Consider the following 23,153-nt stretch of genomic DNA (forward strand, 5'->3'; position numbering starts at 1 on the left):
GTTAAGCTATATGAGGTAATAAACCCATGTTTTTATGCTAAATTCGCTTTCCTTCTTCGGAAAAGGTCTATTTTTAGTCCTCAACCTTTATAACTTTTTCCTATTTCGTCCTAAATCTTTTTTTGGTTGAAACTTTTATCCGCAATCTTTCTCACAAGAGTTGGTTGTAGTCCTTTGGTCAGTTTTGTTACCTTTGCCGTCCAAAAAACAAGAAATCAAAAAACGTTTTAAAAAAAAAAATTAAAAAAAAAATTGAGAGGAAAAAACACAGGGAAACCGATGCGGGAAGGGAGCAATAAGCCTCACTTGCGGCCCACTCCTCCTCCAATCGAGATTGCCGGCAATCTTAATTGTCGCCGGCCACCTACCCACCAAAATTAAGGTGGCTGCCAGAGAGGCCACAGAGCTCCCTTCCTTTTTAAATTTGCTGACCGGAGGCTTCTTTTTTTTTTTTTTTTTTTTTGCCCTTTTTTGATGAGTAAACTGAGACTTACTGGAACTTTTATTAAGAAAAGAATGCTCATTGGAACATGATTTTCAGTCATTTGGACAGCTTCAAATTCCAAGAAAGCAATGACCAGAAACCTTTAAAACTCCCAAACCCCCCCTTCCACCTTCAACTGGACATTAACAATAACAGCATATGAATGAGGATTCCACCTATTCGTTTCACTCGAATATTCGCATTCAAATTCACATAACATAACCAGATGCATGAGTAATATGCTGTAAAATTAAGTAATATTTCAATCAAAATTCATGTTACTTACTCGACCTAAGAATAAATTACTCTTAATTCAAGACAGGTATGTTAAGACAGCACACGTCTCGATGTCTTCAGGTAAATGGCCTGACTGTTCACCATTTCTTCAGTGATGAGGTAACCACAGAAGAAGACGAAGAAGAAGATTAGTTAGAATCACCCATTTGCTTTTTCTCAAATTAAAAGAAAAAAATTGTTGGATTTGACTTCATATGGTGAAACCTTGTACATCACACAAATAATAAGAAAGGCAGGGATACGAATTGAGAGCAGGACATTCAGCCAGGGTTCTCGTTTGCCACGCAAAGTATATCTCCAGAGGGAAATGGCTCTCTAAGCTAAAGAAGAAACCTTATTTCGGGAGTACGTTTCTTCGTCATCATACAATTTTTCTATCCTGGAACTGGCAGAACGTAATATCAATCGGACTATTGGGTTGCTTGCTTCTTTACATCTGCTTTGGTTCTTTCTTCGTACATCCGAGAGATAAACCGCTGCTTGGAGAGTCTTATTTTTCGTGAACAAGGGGGCTGTAGACCGGGAACCACATGTTCTGAGTCACATATTCAACTGTCTCCTCCTACATCAAAAGAGGAATCCCAGGTGTCACTCTAATCACAAGGGCTGGCATATAAATCAAAAGTCACACCCGAGGCCTGTTTAAGCAAATGTTTTATCAGCATGAAAAGAATAGGATACCTTTGACATCAGCTGGAGCTCCCTCGGACCCATATCGCAATGTCCCTCTGCCAAATCTTCAGCAACCGCTGCCCGTAGAACAGCAGAACCAACTTCAGCAGTTATGTGCCGGATGCTGTGACAAAACAGAACCACAAGGCCACAGTATTAACAACCCGATCTCTAAGATAGAGAGACAAGTGAAAGGTTGCGGAGTAAAGGGCGGTGCAATTTCTACCTGTTAACTGAGGGATACAAGATGCCATTTTGAATATCATCATCTGTCATGTAAGAAGCAAGGCTGGAAGTAACGTTGCAGTTAGTCATTTATGATGAGAACTAAGCAACTCTTTTCAGGAACTTTAAAGGAAGAAAATGTCTCTAAATTGACGCAAAATATAAGCCACTGCTTCAACCCCAGAGCGCATCAAATTTTCTTAATGGGTAATTTCACACCCATAAAAAAAGGTGTGACCAAATCAACTGAGCAAGCAAAGGGTATTGTGAACTGTTGCTTAATGAGATATATCAAAAAAAAAAATAATAATAATAATAATCAATTGGGAGACTATTCTTCAATTCAACCAAAGTCCACTGTTCTCAATTCGAGAGTACAGAATAATCTGACTTATGCTGTTAGTGTCTGATAAGAATAACAAGTTAGAGCAAAAGGGCAAGTAGAGATGCATACCACTCGGCAGCTGCCTGCAACATTCCATCTGATATTAAACGAGCACCAGAGAGAAGTGCTCCCAGACCAATTCTGTTTGAGAACAACTTCTTCTCAGAAAATACTCGATGTGTGTTAAGAGTTATGAAGCAAGAAATTTTCGAATTTAATAACCCACCCAGGGAACAGGTACATATTATTTGCTTGATTTACATGACCTACTTTGCCATTGCCTGTCAACAGAGAGATGGAAAAAGTACCGCACTTATATTAACAAGGAAAACACACAATCAAATACGAGAAACACATCCTAGTGTTGCTGCTTCACTAACAAAAAACCAAAATGCTTCTTTGGAAAAGCATCCATAATGAAGAATTTTACCAAGATCAACATTTTGGAAAGGGCTTCCGCTGGCAAAAACTATGTTTGGTCCAGCATGCTTGAAAGCGTCAATAGCAGTGCATTCAGCTGGCACAGATAAGGCAGGAAAGGTTCAGACAGATAAAATGGAGAAGCTCAAAATACAGTGCATGTAATTGTTGAATTTATGCAAATGGTACCGTTCATAGTAGGGTTTGACATGGCAAATATAGCAGGTTTAGGGGAATCAGATTCGCGCATGGCTTTAAGAACCTGATTGTCAAACCAATAAAAAGTTATCCACCACAAAATGCAGAAGACTGATTTGCACAGGACAAGGGACAGACCTTCATGCAGCAGAAAATAGAGTTGTGCATGCACAAGTCAACGGAAAGTATTCTCCAACAAGAAACACTACTTAAGCATATATTTGAAGGAATCACATAACATTCAGGGGGCAAGACTCTACCTAACCAAGCAACCTGTAGAATATACTAAATTCCAGAATTTGTTTAACAACTGCAGTAATATCTGGAAATTCCTATGTTATCATCAACTCACTAAAGCAGCAGGAAATTACGGTACTACCTTCGCCTCTGGTTTCTAATCTCCAAAATAGCTAAAGAATATATAGAAGGCATGGTAAAAGGAGGGGAAAAGAAGGAAAAAAAGGGGAACCTCATACCTCCTCATTGAAGATTCCACCAACTCCAGACAAACCAAGAAGCGCATGAGGCCTGACCTTTTTAATCTGAACAGAGTGCTCTCAGTCTCAGTAATTAAAATGTCACATATACGAAAGCTGGAATACCACATATTCAGACAGCATGTACTTCTATATATACAGAGTGAGAAGAACCTAATCCCAGCTCTGGCAGAGCTTCATATTTCATCCTGTAAGGCTTACCACTTCAAGTAGGGTGGCACCTTCCCTGAGTCCTTCAATCTCTCCCGGATTTCTTGCAAATGGTGCAGCTGCAGGATCAAGGTTCTTCCGCTCTTTCGTAATGAGACCCTGCATCCAATATAATTATTTTACAGCTATTATAAAGCTGATAATCCTACTGAAAACATGTTCATAGAGCATCAAAACTAACAAATTTGATGGATAAAAGCAACTGTAGACTAAATAAAAATAACATATAAAAGGCAAAGTCGTACAGCATCAAAACTAACAAATTTGTAGGGTGCATTAAAACTAACTCATATAAAAGGCAAAAAATCCACAGAAGACCAATAAAAATTTATAAAGCAACTGTAGTCTAAATCATTTTTGCATTCACATTATATGCAATAAAACTCAACTGCATATCACAATAATAGAGATAAAGCAACAGTTTGCCTCTGAAGAAATCTCTGAATGGAAAAATTAAAAGACTGAAAATCCTACATCTTTATCAAGCAGGAAAAATTTGTTTGTAGCTGCTTCACTCTTGCCAGCCATTCTTGCAACAGCCTGCCCAGCCATGCTAAGAACACCAAGCCCTGCACTGAAATCCACGCCCAAAACATTGCTTAAGAAAAAAACAAAAATTACAGGCAAATGAACAAGTTGCTGCAAAAGATCAAGAGCCCGCATGTATAACTGATAAACTTTGGGTTGAGCTAAACGAAAGCCAAAGTATTTTAATTTGGGTCCGTACCTTCCAGCTCCCACCACCACTATCTTTTGTTTGGTGAAGTCCTTCAGTGGCCGGCCTTGTGCTCTTACAGATCCCAAGAGTCCCGCTAGTGCAACCCCAGCAGTTCCCTGTAATATATACACAAAGCAAAGATCTTCCATCTCCAAAGTTTCAAAACAACGGATGAGGTGTATGCAAATTCATGCTGAAGCAGCTTCTGTGTACCTGGATATCATCATTGAACATGCAGAACCTTTTGCGGTACCGTTGCAATGTTTCAAAAGCCCACTTCATTTGAAAATCCTCAAACTGGTATCATACACTGCACGTTACCATGACGGCCGAATAAAGAAGGATCACAAAATACACAGTTTAAAAGAAACGAACCTGCACGATTGCCTTTGGCCAACGTGTATGAACAGCTTCCATAAATTCATCAACAATTTCTAGGTACTCATCCCCTTCCAGTCTAGGCCGTCGAAGTCCTAAATCTATTGATCATAAAAGGTTATCACCTTCTAAATATGGCTACTCACTGTAGAGATACAAATGTAAATTGAAAGCAAGAATGCTTAACAGGGCAACGGATCCTTCTATTGTCCCTATCGCAAAATAGAAATGGAAATTTTGGATGTAAGCCATCCTTACTCACAAAGACGATCTTCAAGTAACTTTTGATTATTAGTGCCAACATCAAGCATGACAGGTAGTATCTGTAAAAGACAAATGTACAAATTAAATATATCTGTCTTCATTCTAAGTGAACCTAAAATTTTTCAAAAAGTAGGCATGATGGGGTTAACTCTGTACTTATCCCAGTAGTATAACATCACTCCGTTTTTATGAATGTTCATGCATGCCATGGTGACATGTGCAACAGTTACTCATGCTTGCCCATTAATCAAAGAAATTAGAGGTTTGCTATCTAAATGTATGCGTGGCATCTGTACATACAAATGAATGCATGCATCAGCATCCAATGAGCAGGTCAGCTCATCTGTGTAAGTTATCCTGCTTTCGGATTAGCCTATGTCTACAATCCAAACTACAATACAAAATGGTACATCCAAATGTTCATGCTAGAATGTGCAGGTTGTCATGTGAGAGCATAATAAAGAAGAGAGAGGTAGACACATCGAGAGACAACAATAACAGAATGATTATGAGACGACACAGAGAGACAACAGTCATACTTTCTGTGGGTTGATACCAGCAGCAGCAACATACATATCGAGCTTTCCAATTGGTATCCCAATACCCTGTACACCTAGGTCACCAAGACCAAGGATCCGGCTACCATCTGTCAGAACTATCATATCTACCTGCAGGTTTGAGGATAAACCAGCAATTAAGGCACCATAACAATAAAAGTCTTGAATAGATAAATCCTGATTTAAGCTCTGCTAGCACTTTCCAATAGATTAAATTTCAGGGGCTTTATTAACGGAAAACCAAGACAACTACGGACGACTCAGATCCAGGGTGAAACTCATATTTTGCTTTTCTAATACAGTTTGCTAAGATCCCGTAGATTCTTCATCTAGCCAGCCAATTGACACAGAAGAAGGAACAAACAGTCTAAGCCTTGAGAAGAGGTAAAGCAATGGACAAGAGAAAAGCAAACTAACATGTATTAAGTCAAGAATGTCTCATAACATCTGCGCAGTACCTTGTGGGCAGGCCAATTGTAGATCATGGACATCATCTCTCCTTTATCCTTTGCACAGAAGTACATGCCACGTGGACGTCTAAATAAACCTGAATAATTTTGACACACTAATCCTACCGTAGGGGTGTAGATTATCGGTGCAAAATCTTTAATGTTATCAATAAGAACCTGAACATAAAAAACAACAACCACATTAGCAACCACATGTACAAATAAGAAAGGATTAATGGATAAAATGCAGAAGAACTTACGCGATAATATAATGTTTCATTCCTGTCATGCAGCCTATTTAAGATTCTCCATTTAGCCAATGACACAACGCTGTCCGGTTGGCCCTGAGTATTTTTCTCCAGAGATCGGTAGGATTCCACTAAGAAAATAAATGCAATGTGAGATATACAATAAAATGCTGAAAGGTTAATCTAATTTGATGATTATAATATTGTAACCAGTTTACATATAACTACGTTCACGGTTGGTTAATTTGCCCTTGAAGTGAAGAAATTCTGCACTTATCTAGAAAACGAAAAAAGAAAGGTATTGCAAGCAAAGGGAATTTGGCACACAAAGCAATACACAATAATCGAAATACGAGAGAGTACATGGCTCATGCCCTGTTTAACAGTCAAGGATACCTCTATTACCATAACAAGAATGAGTTACAATAACTTTCAAATGAATATTGAGATTCAGGCATTTGCTTGCAGAATGCAGATTTATTCTTCATGAGGCACTGCAGAGAACTGTTCCATAAAATTAATGATGAATTTTGTATCGTAGGAATTGATGCTGACAGAATTCATCATGGAACGATGGCCCCCAGGTTTTAGTTCATCAGTGAAAGTTCCACACATTCTCATGCACGTAGTCTTGAATTGGCCTTAAAACAAAACGCATGTCTCAGCAGCAACAGAAGGCAGAAGACAGGCTTACTGAATCGAGCATATTGCTGCTCAAATGATATTACACGAGGCGGAAGTAGGCCTCGCAGTCCTAGACGGTCTCTCTCAGTCAGGGGGAAGCCCGTTTCCTGCTCTCGACAGTAAGAGAGAAATTAATCGATAGCAGCTAACAGAACATCAACTCTGACTTCCAAAAAGTCCGACCATTAATTGCATTTCCTGATAAACCGATCGAAAACTGGACTAGAATCCTCAAAGAAGCATCATTCATATGGAAGCTACTTAAGCTGAAGCCAGAAACAACTGAATCTGATGCTAACGTTCTCTTTAGCTCCTATACTCTCGGAACCACTGATTCGATAATACATCCAAGATAATGACAAAACTCAAGCATCCGGTTAAAAGAACGGAAGAACACGGCGCGAAGTACGGAAAACTCCACCTTATTGAACCACGGATCGTGCAGAATATCAGCGCCGCGCTTGTGCACGATGCAGGGGCCGGGGATCGCGGTCGAGAGCCGCCTCGATCCGCGGAGGCTGGCGGCCACAGCAAGTCGCGCAACGTTCCACATTTCCGTGCCCTAAGATTGCGAAGTCAGGCTCCAGAAACGGCCGGTCAGCAAATCACAGAACGGAGCCGAAGCTTCAGATCGTCGACCTCAGATGCCACTCCTCGTCTCCGACGGCATTTTGCAAGTTGAGAGATCAACGAGTGTGGACTGGGGAGTGGACTGGCAATGGAAGCTCACTTATTATATCGCCGGTGACTTTTCGCATTTATTTTTTAATATTTTTCTTTTTTTTCTGATCTTGTCTTGGTCTGCGGTCGCGAGTGTCTGCTATGGTGGAAAGCGATTGAGAGAGAGCGAGAGAGAGAGAGAGAGAGAGAGAGAGAACAGTTGAAGCTGTTGCTAGATGCGGAGGAGGAGAAAGGGCGTCGGCTGCCCGGGAACTGACGGGCAGAGAGGGAATGTTTAAAAAGCTTCGGACGCGGCGCAAGTGGGTGATCTGGTTAGGACTGCCCGGGGGAGAAGTTCGGGCAGCGAGGGTATAATGGGGAAAACGGCTGCCAATGCGTACGGCGGCACGTGGATGATTGTTACGGGGAGGGGCCAGATGATTGATAGGGGCCGTGGCCAATCGAAAATATTGCATCATTCCGTTCGATTTTCGACACGTGGCAAATTGATTTTCTTTTGGAAAGAACAGTGACGATGCAAACCGAAGCATTTTTAGTGCCAAATCTACATATAGTATAGAGTTAAATGCACTTTGCCCCCTGACTTATGAGGTAAAATTAGGTTTGCCCCCCGACCTATGAATTTTGGCAGAGTGCCCCTTCATCTAATCTAAAAATAAGCAATGTGACTCCCGGATTAAATTTTGGTCATAATTCCGGTCAAAAGAAGGCACATGTTGATCACATGTCAATTTAATGGGGGCAAAATTATCACAGGGAATAATTAATTAAAAATTGAATTTTTGCAAAATTAGGCTATTTTGATCGTTCGTCTTCCCCGATGTCTACAGCTCTTCCCCGACCGCAAGCACCACTGTGAATCTAATTGAATCCGGTAACCGTCAGCCTTCTCTGCTCGTCTACCGCAGTTCATCATTCTCTAACCGTCGTCCGCCTTCTCTACTCGTCCGTCATCTAGCCCTCTTCATCTGGTGATTTTTCGATTCCTTGCTATTGAGTGCCATTGATTTTCCATTGCTGCATCTGATGTTCTAATTGGTTCAATTTAGTGTGTGGGTGTTCTGGGCAGCTCAAAATAATCATTATCCCTCATCGTCTATGTGCAGTTTGCTGGTTTTCTGGAATTTCCACACGCCTACTCTGTGTTTGTGTTGTTTTGCAGACATCGGGAAAGACGAACGATCAAAATAGCCTAATTTTGCAAAAATTCAATTTTTAATTAATTATTCCCTGTGACAATTTTGCCCCCATTAAATTGACATGTGATTAGCATGTGCCTTCTTTTGGTTGGAATTCTGATCGGAATTTAATCCGGGAGTCACATTGCTTATTTTTGGATTAGGTGAAGGGGCACTCTGCCAAAATTCATAGGTTGGGGGGCAAACCTAATTTCACCTTATAGGTCGGGAGGCAAAGTGCATTTAACTCTATAGTATAATATATAATTGTAAACTGAAGAAGAGGATTAACAAGATTACTCCAAGTGGAAAGAGATGGTCAATAAAGTTGTTCTAAATATCAAACCCTAAGCTCACCATTATGTTATCACATTCATTTACTTATGGATATAACTTGACCAACAAGAAAATAAATAAAAATATAGTCAACCGTAATCGTCCAAAGTAGCCTCGAAATTCGCTTACAAATCGAAACTAAAGGGACAAATTAAATTATAATTGCACAAATTTCTATTTCTATCTTTGACCTAAACAAAGAAAAAAGACCATCTCTAAAAAGAAAAAATGCTTCTCTTACAAATCAAAAGTAAAAAAACAAAAACAAATCAATAATGATTGTACAAACTTCCATTTTCATCTTTGACTTGACAAAGAAAAAAGGGTTGCCTCTTGAAAGAAATAAGACTTCTTTTACTTAATAATAAATCATTAGAAAAACTTATATGTTTCACAAATCATAAATTACATTTAAAATCATAAAATATAATAATAAATATTTTAAAATGATTAATATTTTGTACATAATTCATAGGTTATTTACTAAATAATTACCATTAATTTGATGAAAAAGTAAATATTGTAGAATAATTTAAATATAAATGCAGATTTCAAAACAAAATGCAATAACAAAAATATTAAATTAATCGCATAATGCATAAGATAAATTTATATTATAATTTTAACTACCTTAATTTCTATTAAAATAACTTTAATCATTTCATTTAATCGTCAACTTGCAAATTATCAAAAACTAAATTCTACAATCATAAACCAATTAATATATTTAAAGATATTATTTTTCATAAGTAATAATTTCGCGAGCAATGCGCAAATGGAATGGCTAGTGTCTTGTAATTTTAATTTGACTTATATGGATTTAGCATGTATTTGTTTAGACTTAAATTTTCAGTACTTAAAATTAAATGTTGAAATTTTAAGCACTTAATAGAACAAGTACTTAATTGGAAAAATCAAAATTGTTTAGTAAAATAAGTAGCCAAAAAAGAGTTCCTTTCATAGTATATTATTTAGGAGCCCAATATTTTGTTTATTTGTACTTTGATCCCCCTTTATATTTTTTTGTTTCTAAAAAATCAAAATGAAAATTGAAAAGAAAGGACCAAATCTACGATCTAATCTGTGCTCACAGACGACCTCGTTTGTGGCGGTGGTGGCTAGTCGACGAGCCACCATCGCCCAGATCTCCTCCCTATACATGAGATTCGGGAAAATTCTCGAGGGTGATTCGCGCGACCTCGCCAGAGGGGTGGTGGCCGGCAATTGACCCACCACCGCTTGGAATCAACAACCACAAGGGCGAGGGTTGATTCGCCTCTTCCTTCTCTCTCTATGGGGTCAAGGTGCTGAGCAGGTGGAGTGATTTAAAAACAAAAAAAAAAACTATAAGAGTACAGTATGAACTTGAACTGATAGGTTTTGATACACAATCTCTTATAAGTTCATGAATTTCCATTCAATACTGCGGCGGCGGGATTGACAACTTTCAACAATAACGTATCTTTTGATGTCCACTAGCTTCCCTTTTTTTTCCCCAGGAAGGTACTACAGCAAGTTGCACAGAATCGAAACAACGGGAATTGGTCACATTAGTGAACTTAAGGAGGTGTTATCTGAGGCAGTTTACATTTGTTTTGGAATCCAATCCCAGGATTAAAGGCCAGAGAGTAACCTCCCTACCCGCGTGTAAAACAAGCTCATAGTATGCTTAACGCAAAATTAGAATTTGGCATCAGATTTCTTTTTTCTTTTTTTAATTACAATTGAGGGATGACCAATGAATTGTCATGCGCAACTATTTCAATCTGTATGTGATGCAGAATTCCCCTTAAAATAGATCTCAGAGAGATTAGTATGGTGATGTGCTGAGCAAGCTAACCTTGAAAATTTACATCGATTTTTACATCGGGGAGAGAAGTTGTCGACTCTCGATATATAGCTAGCCCGTAAAATAACCAGTCCACATCCGACGACATGCAATTATGAAAATATACATCACGCTTATTGCAGATGCGAAGTCAACAAGCTAATATAAACCCGAAGCAATGGCATAGAAAGATGCATAACATGAGCACAGACCCAGATGCATAGACATCACGATAACGTGCGATCGGATGACCTGAACCTAGCTGGATCCAATAAATCTTCAAGGAAGAGCCAGACCAATGTCTCCAAAGGTGCCAAAATATTCCCAGTGCTATTCTTAAGCAGCCATATATTTTAAAGGCCTCACAAACTGAGTATGATTTTTAATATTTGCCTTTTGTGGGAACGAAGCTGGGGAATATATGCTTAATTAAATTGAGCCCTCCATTTTGGTCCAAAGTTGTCATCTCTGGGGAATTTTAGTAATACCCGAATGAGTTGTCAAACTTAGAAAAAGTGCTTAATTCATTCCTCCTACAACGATTTTCTACAACTCGAAGGGTCACATTGCGTTGGCATCAATTCCTCTTCTACTCTTCTAGAAGGAAGATCATAATAAAAGTTTCTACTGGAGAGATTCAGATGAGGTAAAAGCTCGATGAACTCGGTCTACGATTTGAACTGCGGACTAGATTCAATTCTAGTCTTTAGATGCTTCGATTTTTGTTCGTGTGGTGTTACTTACATATATTTTCCGCACCTCGCGAATTAGATTTGCTTAAATGTGTAATTGAAAGAAGTCAAGCCCACGAAGCTCACGAGCTCATTGGCCTAAGGGATGAACCCGGCCCACGATCAGCAGCCCTAAGTCCCTCCTAGGCCTAGACCCTTATAAGGGCACCTCTTTTTTTTTTTTTTAAATCCGGACGTCTGGGTTTCAGCCGACTAATTCACGGGTTCCGCGAACTACCAGTGGCGCACAGAGCAGGTAATCACGTCAAATGCGCTCTGGTGACTCCAAGGAAAATCCGAAATTGAGTGGATAGATGAGTTCCTTCTTAACCACTAGGTCAAATCCCTTTGAATTTTTTTTATAGGAATACTTGCTCATCTATTGACGGAGTAATCTTCTTGTTTAATCTTCTTTGAGTCATTCCTTGAATTTCAAGTGAGTCCTTATTGAGCCTTTCCTCTTCAGGGTAAAAAATGTTTGAAACATACTTAGGGTGAAAGGTCTCTTTTACCCTGCCTATTATTGGAGATATTATTATAGTTAGTTAGGAAATAGAATCACATTTAGGTTATCTGATATTTCTAGGATTTTCGATATTCGATTTGATATTACGTTGATATTTGGATATCATTTATATTCTAGTTTCGTTACTTCACCGAGCCCATAAATAGACGAGTTATTTCGTGTATTTCATTGAGTTATTTAAGAATAAGAACTCTTGTGGTTTGGCTTATGACAATCACGCTTCGATATCTCTAATATCTCTTTCTTATATTTAATTTCTTCAGCTATATGTCTATTCCATGTCAGTCCCGAAACGTCACAGACTCCTTTGGTCGAGATCGGAATTGGGATTGACCCATTGAGTAAGGCAACCCCGTAGTCTAAAGTACACTTTTTTCTGGATTTCAAAATCAAAACTACATGTTCTTCTCTAAAGCAGTAAAACTTTATTTACAGGACTTTGGACCCAAATGGGCCGAGCAGCGCCAAAACCAAAACAGGGAGGCCTAGTGAGCCATTCGGCCCTTGTTCGGCCTACCACTTTCGGCACGCGAAAACATTTTTCGTTTACCGTTGACAGATCGGAAGATTCCGCTCTTCGTCTTCCTCCAACTTCCGTACCGAACATTTCCTTCTCCCTCCCTCCCTTTGTTAGTTTCCTTCCTTTCCGTCTCCGTCTCCGTCTCCGTCTCCGTCTCCGACCTTCATCGACGCCGGCCATTGCAGGTGAATTCTCTCACTCCCTCCCTATGCATTTCTGTCGGTTGACTTTGTTCGGCCTGCGTTTCCATTCAATTGATTTCTGGAGTTTTTTTTTTTCCTGTCAATTTTTGATGTTTTGAGTTGGCGCAAATGAGCAAATTTTTTGTATAAGCCTATTGATTTCCGTTCGTTCGGCCACAACCACCTGCTGAATCGCGTTGGCTTGGACGCTTATGCTGGTTCCATAAACATTTCGCTTTCGATGTTAATTGAGAAGCCGAATTGAATCGCAGATAATTCGAGAATGAGAGTTTGTTCGTTCTTTTCTTTCTCCCCCGTTTTCCGTGCCAAATTTGAGATTCCTGTATTGATGTTCCTCATCAATGATTCGCATATTTCGTATTTTGGATCTCGAGTTAGATTTGCATATTTCGCATATTGGATCATCTGCTGTCTAGATAGATATTTGTGTTATGCTACTATGGACTAAGCAGGTGCAGTAATCATCAAGAATCATATTTCCTTTGCTTGTCAGTAAATAGGTTTCGAGTCCCTTTTCTACGGATTAAAAGAGGGAAGAACTGGTTCGTGCTAAGGACTCTTTCCCTCCTCTGAATTTCAGCAAAAACTGCCCACGTTTCTTATATGTTTCACTATTAATTTCTTAGATCCTAGGACTACAGTTTTCTGATTTTTGCGCCATTAGGACCCCTTTTAAGGTAAATGCACTCACTAGAATTTGATATTCTAGGCTATTCCTCTCACATCTCATTTCGTTTCATCAAACAGTGAGAGTCGAAACCCTGTAATTGGATGGACCGGAAGCAGCATATTGCAATATTTACCACTGCAAGTCTTCCATGGATGACCGGCACTGCAGTGAACCCTCTTTTCCGTGCTGCATATCTCTCGAAAGATGGGGAGAGAAAGATTACTCTGGGGATTCCATGGCTAAAATCGAAAGATCAGGAATTAGTGTATCCCAGCAACATCACATTTAGGTATCCCTCTGAGCAAGAGAGGTATGTTCGTCAGTGGCTTGAGGAGAGGACAGGCTCTAAATCCACCTTTGACATCCGGTTTTATCCTGGAAAGGTTGTATTTTGCGGTTTATATATGTATTATTTTATGCCATATTTGAGACTTTCCAACTTATTTTTGTGTTGGTTATAGCACAGTTTGCCATAGACAAGAGGAGCATCCTTCCTGTTGGAGATATCTCAGAAATCATTCCAGATGAAGAGGCAGATATCGCTGTGCTTGAGGAACCCGAGCATCTTACATGGTATCACCATGGGAAGAGATGGAAGACCAAATTCCGGCTGGTCATTGGAATCGTTCACACAAATTACCTGGAATATGTGAGAAGGGAAAAGAACGGGCAGCTCCAAGCATTTCTTCTTAAATATGCGAATTCTTGGGTTGTCAGCATCTACTGCCACAGGGTATGTGACATGTTAGTGAACTTTCTTGAGAAACTTGCCCCGACCTTTCAATGGCTATTCCTTTTTTGAGTATCCTCATATGCACGAGTTTTAAGCGAAGTTTTTGAAACGACATAATATGACTTCCTTTTCTTTGGCTGAACACAATGTAAATTGGCTTGAATCCTCTTATCCTTTTAAAACAGTCATCTCTATATTTAACGACCGGGTTTTATTTGGATCATTTTGCAGGTTATTAGACTGTCTGCCGCCACCCAGGATTATCCCAACTCCATAGTCTGCAATGTTCACGGAGTTAACCCCAGGTTCCTCGAAATCGGCAAGAAGAAGCTGGAGGAACAGCAAAATGGGCAAAAGCCCTTCAAAAACGGTGCTTACTACATTGGGAAGATGATATGGAGCAAAGGCTACAAAGAGCTGCTAAAGCTCCTTCATGATCACCAGAAGGAATTGTCTGGGCTCGAGGTTAATCTGTACGGTAGTGGGGAGGATTCTGATCAAGTCCGAGAAGCCGCCAAAAAGGTGGGAGAGTTTATGAGAGTTCATCCAGGGCAGGACCACGCTGACCCTATATTTCATGAGTACGCACTTCCAAACCTGATTCGTATTCATTTCCATCATTTTGCTTGTTGCTTTTTTCACGAACCCGCAGATCAAAGTCCTTTATATTTGGTTACCGAGAATATGAATATAATCTCTTCTTGTGTTCAATTGCTGCTTACCAACTTTTCTTTGTATTCCTCTACCTTCCAGCTACAAAGTGTTCCTGAATCCCAGCACCACCGATGTGGTCTGCACGACCAGCGCTGAAGCACTGGCGATGGGCAAGTTCGTCATTTGTGCTGATCATCCCTCGAACGAATTCTTCAAGCAGTTTCCGAATTGTCGAACTTACAGCGATCCCAAGGGGTTCGTCGATGCGACTCTAAAGGCACTGACTGAAGAGCCTTCTGAGCTGAACGATTCGCTGAGGCATGAGCTGTCCTGGGAAGCTGCCACCGAACGATTCCTGAGGGCCGCCCAGTTGGACCAGCCATTAAAAAAATTGGAAAGTGCTCCTTCCAGGGAGATCTTTGCTTCCACTTCGTTCAATCTGATATCAAACATGGAGGACGCATCGACATATTTGCACAACCTGGCTTCAGGTTTTGAGATATCACGCAGAGTGTTTGGTGCAATCCCAGGAAGCTTGAAACCTGATGAAGAGCTGAGCAAGGAGCTTGGGTTGGCAGTGCCTTCTGAAAGACAAGGCTCGGGCTCAAGAACTTGATCTCGCAAGGGCTAATCTTTGATTACAACTTTTGGAAACCATAATTCGATTCCACTAGTGTCGGTCTCGCGATCAGACCAAAATTGCATATGGACATTCTATTGAAATGAACATTCTGATCTGGAATCGAAACAAACATTACCTCCATTAGATTGAAAGAACATAAAATTGAAATGGAGAAAACTGTCAGACCAGATAATAGTACAAAGTTAGGAGACTATATATTGTAGAGGCTCTGCCAGTTAAGGCGAACCTTCCAAAAATTGGCGTATGCTGCTATTTGCAGCGAGCACACGGTATTCTTTAGTAAAAGGCGAAAGAATAGTTCGCTCTGTGCCCACTGCGCAGCTGCGTGGTTTGAAAGGCATACAGAACGGCCATTATGTATTGCTTTGTGAATGGCTACTCTCTTCCCCCGGGCGATGTGGGACTAAGTTTGAGAGAAACTGACACTGCGGAATGTGGGCTTTGGCCCAACTAAGTAACAGAGACGTGAGATAAATAGGTATCTCTAGCCAGGAAGTCGGCCGAGAGTCTCGGGTGTGGTCGCCTTCCCTAAAATTTTGTTCTTAAACTGAATGAAAAGAACCACGTCTCGGTATTTGACTCGCGACGTATTCCATCATTCCTTAGTACACAATGCTTTGTTTCGTGGAGAAGTTCAAAGAAGAGATTGCTTCCGAATTTATGGTGATGCTATATATCACAAGATTTGAACATTAAATCTTAGTCATGGTAAAGAAGTGCCAAATTATGTAGACCAACCCGAGTAGTAAACATGTATATACTACATACAGACGATCAATAATCAATTATAATAATGTTTAAGAACTAGTCCATAAACCCGCTCATTGCGCGGCCATAGCTATCTTTCTTATGAAATTATTTTCTTATAAACAAATAATTGAATATTTTTAGTTATGGCTTATGATACGTATAGTTCATACGCTGTATTATATTAATGAATGTAATATAAATAAGGAAAATGTGGATATTTATTTTAATAATACATTATAAATTGAAATTTTAAAATATTTTGTAGTGAAATTTATAGATGGCGTTATTTATGCAGAATATAATCTTCTGAATATAGATATCGTCCATAAAAATTTCTGATGAAGGGACCTACCCAAGAATGAGTAGATTCTGATTAGTATTGTTTTCATATAAATATAGAAAGAGCGTTCGATTTCGCAAGATATTTAAAAGAAAAAAGAAAAAGCAATCACTTAATTTGAAGGGGGAGTGCTTCTTTTATTTGACAATTAGGTTAGTCCCATTATTCCATCTCATATTATGTTCCAAGCATCCGTGATGTTTAATTTAATACATCATAACATATTCGCATATATGATCCGCAAATTTGTTCTCTTGATCTCTCAGAATCCGACGGAATACTTATTCTGTGTGGCTAAAAACTAATGCAATTAACTGTACCATGGATTAACTGAATAAGAAGTTAATGCAATTAATTTTCGAATTCTAATTAGCGATGACCTCTAATAACTGAATAAGAAGTTCTTGAAGGCGCATTTGTTTCTGAACTCATCGAATACCATGTAGCAACATAAACTCGATAAAAATTCTTAAAGTGAATATAATGTCCATTTTTTTTATTTTTTTTATTTTTTTGTCTTGTACGGGTTATCATCAATTACAAACAATCAATAATTGTAACTAAATATTGATTTTCTCATTAAAGATAATATTGCTGTCATCTATAAAGCTGCTAACCTCTAATAACTGAAAATTAAGACGTTCTTGAAGGCACAATTCTTGTTCTTGAAGGCAAATCTGTTTATGAACTCTTGGAATACCATGATACGACATGAACTCCATACTAATTTTTAAAAGTGAATTTAATGTCCATTTTTTTTCTATTGTTTTGCTTTTAATGTCTTTTTATGTGGTCCATCATCAATTAAAAACAATCGATAATTATAATTAAATATTAATTTTCTATTAAAATAATATTGCCAGCATTTATAAAGTGTGATAATCACACAACTCATCTCCATCTCCCCAGATAAAACAACCCAAACATACTCAGTCTAATTAGGTTGAACGAACAACCAAATTCTAGAATATGAGGAGCATATCTATTAATCAGTAAAAAAAAAAAAAAGGACTACAGCAAGCGAAGGACATCCCATTGAGAAGCATCCCTCTCTATTGCTCACTTCCATAATTAAGCTTTTCACCTTTGTAACATGATTTATTCAAATATTTAACCAATATTAGCCCTTAAGAGATATATTTGTGTTAATTAACACACAATTTTATGAATAGAGCTTCTTGCATTCGAATTCTAACGTCAAAGAATCTTACTTAGCTATGGAAATTGAGAGGGTAAATTGCACTAGTGGTCCAAAATGCTTTATAAATATTTTATTATGATCCAAAAAGTTTTTTCGCTACATAATGGTATAAAATGTTTCAAAGTTATTTCATGATGATACAAACCGTCAACTCGAGTTTGACGCTGACGTGGCTACTATGTGTCACCTCCTTGCTGACGAGGCCGAAAAATTTTAAATAATTCTAAAAATTTTAAAATTTAAAACTTTTAAAAATAAGACTTTTAATTTAAAATTTAAATTTAAAATTTAAAATAATTTTATTATTTTAAATTAAAAAAAGATTAATATTAAATTAAAAATAATATTAAGATTAAATTTTAATTTTTTTTAAATTTTTTTTAAAAAAATTTAAAAAATTTTCAAAGAATTTAAAACAATTAAAATTTTTTTTTCTAATTTTTACTATTTTTTTATTTTTTAGAAAAATTTTAAATTTTAAATTTTTTAAAAATAATTTTAAAATTTTCAAAATTTTAAAATATATATTTTTATTTTTTTCCAAAATTTTTACTCTTTTTTTAAAATTATTTTTTGTATTTTTTTGGACTTTTTAAAATTTTATTTTATCTTAAATGACGCGGCGCACTATGATTGGTTCCACGTAACAAAAGTGACACATAGGACGCGCTACATCAGCAAAATGTTAACGGCATTAGGGCCAATTGACGATTTGTACCATCATGAAACAATTTTGAAACATTTTGTACCATCATGTAGCGAAAAAAAATTTTTAAACCATAATAAAACATATATAAAATATTTTGGACCACCAATGCAATTTATCCAAATTGAGATGGCCAAGTGAACTCCTCATTTATACAAGTTGCTCTCTTGAATGCTCCCATAACAAAAGTTTTAGCCCAAACTCATTTCCCTGCATCGCCAAGGGCGTTCTTCTAAGCTTGGTCACTGAAGTTTGTCTTCCCAATCTTCGAGCAGTAGGTGATGCTAAATTGGCGTGTTGTGATGGATGCTAAAATGGATGATACCATTTTTTCTATTCGTGATTATACGAGGCATCACACATAAAATCTTAATAGCAGAGAAAATTGGAATAGTCCGAGAGGTATGAACCTGCAAGATGTCCACTTCAATGCAGTCAATTCATGGGGAGTACGTAAGTTGGAATAATCAAAGCAAAAGAAGTACGAAAGCAAATGCAGCCTAATTACCTAAGCTGCAGCAAGGAGTAGATGTGGATCAAAATTTGCTTAGAGTTGGTGATGTTCCGCATAAAAACAGATAAACAAATTAAATGCTAATACAAAGCTCTGGGAAAAATAATAATTTGGACAAATTTATCAATTTCTCTACTGTATTAGTGAATTCATGGGTCCGCATACTATGTATATTTCTCTGCCGTATTAGGAAATCAATATCATATTCCAGATTTATCGAGCTTCTTCACCAAGATCTGCTCCACACAATCTGCACCATTGGTTCTACATATTTCCTTTTGTAATTCTCCTCAATTACTTTCCTTCCATGTATCCATTTCCTTTTTCTTTTCTTTCTGCCAATGTATAAGCCGACTCCTTTTCTTTTCTTTTATCACCCACGGTCTTTCATGAGCATATTACTCATTAGGGTATTATTGGTGAGGATACTACGGTCTAGTTGGAGGTTGTATTTCGATGTTATTCCGTTGTACTAGTACATAATGGGAAATTACAGTTTATATTGAATACAATTTATGAGACATTTCACTCTGGTTAAGTATTGTTTGATCTCATTAAAGAATATCGTGGACCGGTTGGAAATAAGTGTGTTTAGGATCACATTGCATTTGATTTTCATACTGCGCACCCATATTTGATCTATGCCTTTGGATATATTGATATATGTGATTATTGATGGGTCCAGTCATGATATATATGTGAAGAAGATCGCTTTGGTCCTATGTTGATGTGCTCAATGGACTAGATTATTTGACATATTTGATAAAGATAGCAATTAAGAGCGCTCATACAGTATTGTAATACATGACTGTACGGTGATATATATGTTGATCCAAGTAGGAGATTGTTGGATTTTATTCAATAATTGTGGTCCAACATATATATTAAATAACGTTATGTACTATGGCTATTTTTGTTATTGGCCTAATTAAGTGATCTACTAAAGTGTTTAGTAATGGACGTTAACGTCGGTATAGTATTGGGTCTAATGTGCAGTATGAGAAGGTAATTTCTAATTTGATGATTGACAGAGTTAGAAACTACAATAATCTCAATTACTAAAGTGCAATTTAAGGGTTATGGTCCGGAGTTGTACTTTATATATAGAGCGATTTTCAGAGAACCCATTACTCAGAGAGACAATAGCCCACACTCTAAACATACTGACTAGAAAGGCCACAACCTCGAATCAAAATTCACGCTATGGATTCAGATACAGGTACGCTTCCAACTCATCATTATTTCGACGTTTTCGACATGTGTGATTCTAGCCTTTACGTAATTCGGTTCTAACAAGGGCAACACAGCAACAACCTACAAAGGCAGCAGTTCTAGAGGCTCGAGGAGAACAACACGAAGCACAGTAGCAGCTCGGAGAAGACAGTAGCAGCATGAAGGAGGTGAGTCCAGCAACTCAGCAGCAACAACAGGGAAGCGGAATAGCTGCAGCTCGAGAGAAAAGAGTGGCGGCAGCTCAGCAGCGCAGGTGGTCGAGAAGGGAACAAAAACTGCAACTTGGGAGCTCGAGAAGGGGCAGCAACACTGACAGAGCAAAGAAGCAGCTCCAGGGGAGCTTCAAGCAGGTTCAGCCATGGAAGAAAATGACGAGCAACGGGTGGAGGAGCAGCAGAGGGCGGTGACGGAAGGCAGAGAGGAGCAGCAGCTTAGCAGTGACAGAGGAATGGGGCAGCAACGTGGCAAAGATGGTGATGGAGGGAGGAGGTGGCTGAGAGATGAACAGGGGGCGAGAAGAAACAGAGGATCGTGAGGAGATGTTGATGGTGACGGTGTGAAGATGAAAAGATGAATGGCCATTATGTATTACCATGTGAATGGCTGGCCTTCTCCTTTTCTTGGTTATTATTATTTTTCTTCGTGAAATTTGGAAGTTTTCTTTGACTTGCACTAGTTTAAAAAAATAAATTATTAGTTAAAAATATTATTTTTTTTACATTTTACCACGAACTTCATTTCTAAAATATACACAAATTATTGATTCATTATATGTTTTGCCATGGCATTAGTTTTTCTGTCAATTTTAACTGACGTGCTGATGTGACACTTAATATTGCCATATTGCGTATACATATTGGTTGAGTGAGACTCACGTAAACTTTTTTCAAAAAATATTGCTAACAAAATGAGGGGAGGGGGCCGATCAGTGGCGCTCGCTGCCGATGAGGCCCCATCGATCGAAATTGAGAAAATCCGCAGTTCCGATCGAAGTTTGGGGAAAAGGAAACGATGAATGAATGTAAAAGTACTTTGCAATTATTTGTTCGAAGATTAACCTTTACATGTCGAGCCATTAGAATCATCATCAAAATAACCTTTGATCGAAGAACCAACTTTGTCCGAGGTCCAAACTTTCATTCCCATCAGCAGTTTACAATCTTCCCAAACAATTGAATTGATCTCATCTCATCTCGGTGCTCATCTCACTGCTGCATCAACCAGAATGTGTCCAGCTGGAGTCTTCACCTTTTCCTGGTAGTTCTTCACCCTTTCTCCACTTAGCCCTCGCAGCATCCCAGTGGCCCATCCCAACCTCTGTCTCCATATCTTCAGATTGAGACATCCTCCTCTGCTGAGCCCTGGTCTCTCTCGTGCAACTGCACGAATATAGGGGCCTCGGGACTATCTCCATCACCGAGCAGTTGACAAGAATATCCACATAATTGTATGATCTTTTTGTCTCTCAAGATAATGTTCAACTCTTTGATATCAAGATTCTGCAGATTTATTTTTCCGTGGAACACCCTATGATATCTGAATTAAAACCAGGACTTAAACAGCCCCATGAAGCAACGCAAGACAGAATCGACGGGAACAGCAACGCATCAATCAATCATTCATATATCAGAAAGTCAAGACTCCACGAGCTTCATTTCAGAAACTGTCATAAGTTAAATATGTTAAATGAGACCATATCCTCCTAGGAAGAATTAAAACTTCGAGACTGGCGTTCTGGCAGCAGCTAGAGCTTCACTTTCTTATCCTCTCTGCTGTCGCAGCTACAGCTTCATCTTCTTCATCTTCTTCCTATCCTCAAAACCTCCATGAGTAGCCACCTCTGCAATTCTCTCACCTGTTTGCTCAGCAAACCTGCCACAGAGACAGAAAGAAAGTGATCAAAAATCAGTTTCGAAAAATTCAAAACCATATATCATGAGCATAGAGAGAGACAGAGAGAGACAGAGAGAGGGTGACACTCACACTTAAAACTCGTAATATTTACTGACTCTAAGAGCACATTCCGATTCAACAGGAGCAACAAGACTCTCTCCCCCTCCATTCGGAGCCTAACCTTTGCGTAAGGCACATCGCAAGGAAATACTACATACTCCTCCAAAGAGCCTTCCATGAAGAGATAGAAAATCATACTTTCCGCCATCAGAGCAGCGGCGACAGCAAACACCCAGCACCTGCTGATCCTTCTTCAGGCCCCGCACCAGCACGTCTCCCACCACCTTCCTGGAAGACAAATCGTAGATGGACCAAATGGCTGCATTGTCGATGATGAGAAGTGTATTGCTGCCTTCCAATGGGATGAGGTTCCTCCTCCAACAGCTACGTTTAGGCGGGCGGGCAGGGAAGTTGCAATCGAAGAGGAGGTCCCAACGGTCCTCTTCCATGTCGTACCAGTAGAGGTGCTCTTCAGGAAAAGGATAATAAAGCACGATCAGTGGCCTCGTCTGAGGCTTCTTGATGCCCCTCCATAGAAAGTAAGAGCTGGAACCATCATCCGCGATTTCTTCAGGCACATCCCTAGGCGGCAGGAACTCGCCGTCCGTGGATCATAGATCTCGATCCAACCGTTTGGGTCTGCAACGCCTCCAAAGATGCATACATTGCCATCATACGGGACTGCCAAGGCACCTTCTCGTTGGTGATGCATGGCAGCGCAATTCCTCCAACTAATAGTTTCGTCACCAGGAGGTGGCGGTGGTGTAGCAGTGTTGGAGGACAATAAAAGATTCGAATAAACCTCTTTGACAGGATGAGTAACACCCTTATACTGCAAAACCTCTGACGAGGAACCGGGAGTGACCGATGCGGCAACATCCTGGAAGCATAGGAAGGTTGTAACTCAATCCACCTTCATCATCAACAGGATAAACAACTCTCCATAGACGTAATTCAAGATCATCCTCCGCATCATCTAAATCGACCTCGTTGAAAGTAAACAGCTACTTCCTGGGCTTATCCTCTGTACAGTGGCTAGGATACAGGACTGCATAGAAGCGTGCAAC

General features: G+C 39.0%; 2 protein-coding genes and 1 non-coding gene across 3 annotated transcripts; 1 reads left to right on the plus strand and 2 right to left on the minus strand.

Moving 5' to 3' along the window:
- Positions 1–909: 909 nt before the first annotated feature.
- Positions 910–7,525, minus strand: LOC116215075 (NAD-dependent malic enzyme 59 kDa isoform, mitochondrial). The gene is made up of 19 exons (XM_031550647.1): positions 7,108–7,525; positions 6,697–6,793; positions 6,015–6,133; positions 5,764–5,931; positions 5,288–5,416; positions 4,747–4,807; positions 4,482–4,585; positions 4,320–4,403; positions 4,116–4,222; positions 3,863–3,962; positions 3,380–3,487; positions 3,158–3,223; positions 2,673–2,745; positions 2,494–2,580; positions 2,290–2,344; positions 2,133–2,204; positions 1,680–1,742; positions 1,463–1,577; positions 910–1,343 (listed from the first exon to the last, which is right to left on the minus strand). The coding sequence occupies exons 1-19, from the start codon at positions 7,237–7,239 to the stop codon at positions 1,272–1,274; spliced, it is 1,812 nt and encodes a 603-aa protein (XP_031406507.1). The 5' UTR covers positions 7,240–7,525; the 3' UTR covers positions 910–1,271.
- Positions 7,526–12,516: 4,991 nt separating this feature from the next.
- LOC116203337 (digalactosyldiacylglycerol synthase 2, chloroplastic-like) lies at positions 12,517–15,530 on the plus strand. Its single transcript, XM_031535061.1, has 5 exons — positions 12,517–12,671; positions 13,437–13,742; positions 13,826–14,092; positions 14,324–14,673; positions 14,846–15,530. The coding sequence occupies exons 2-5, from the start codon at positions 13,461–13,463 to the stop codon at positions 15,360–15,362; spliced, it is 1,416 nt and encodes a 471-aa protein (XP_031390921.1). The 5' UTR covers positions 12,517–12,671; positions 13,437–13,460; the 3' UTR covers positions 15,363–15,530.
- Positions 15,531–15,597: 67 nt separating this feature from the next.
- LOC116193359 lies at positions 15,598–15,712 on the minus strand. Its single transcript, XR_004154268.1, has one exon. It is a non-coding gene; the product is annotated as a U5 spliceosomal RNA (small nuclear RNA).
- Between the last annotated feature and the right edge of the window lie 7,441 nt (positions 15,713–23,153).

Source organism: Punica granatum, chromosome 1, assembly GCF_007655135.1.
Source record: "Punica granatum isolate Tunisia-2019 chromosome 1, ASM765513v2, whole genome shotgun sequence".
NCBI lineage: Eukaryota > Viridiplantae > Streptophyta > Magnoliopsida > Myrtales > Lythraceae > Punica > Punica granatum.

Coding starts and splice junctions, on each gene's coding strand:
- LOC116203337 (XM_031535061.1), top strand. CDS start 13,461: ATGGACCGGAAGCAGCATATTGCAATATTTACCACTGCAAGTCTTCCA. Junction 13,743..13,825: donor TCCGGTTTTATCCTGGAAAG/GTTGTATTTTGC, acceptor GTTATAGCACAG/TTTGCCATAGACAAGAGGAG. Junction 14,093..14,323: donor TCAGCATCTACTGCCACAGG/GTATGTGACATG, acceptor ATCATTTTGCAG/GTTATTAGACTGTCTGCCGC.
- LOC116215075 (XM_031550647.1), bottom strand. CDS start 7,239: ATGTGGAACGTTGCGCGACTTGCTGTGGCCGCCAGCCTCCGCGGATCG. Junction 4,404..4,481: donor GGCCAAAGGCAATCGTGCAG/GTTCGTTTCTTT, acceptor GTATGATACCAG/TTTGAGGATTTTCAAATGAA. Junction 3,224..3,379: donor GTGCCACCCTACTTGAAGTG/GTAAGCCTTACA, acceptor CACTCTGTTCAG/ATTAAAAAGGTCAGGCCTCA.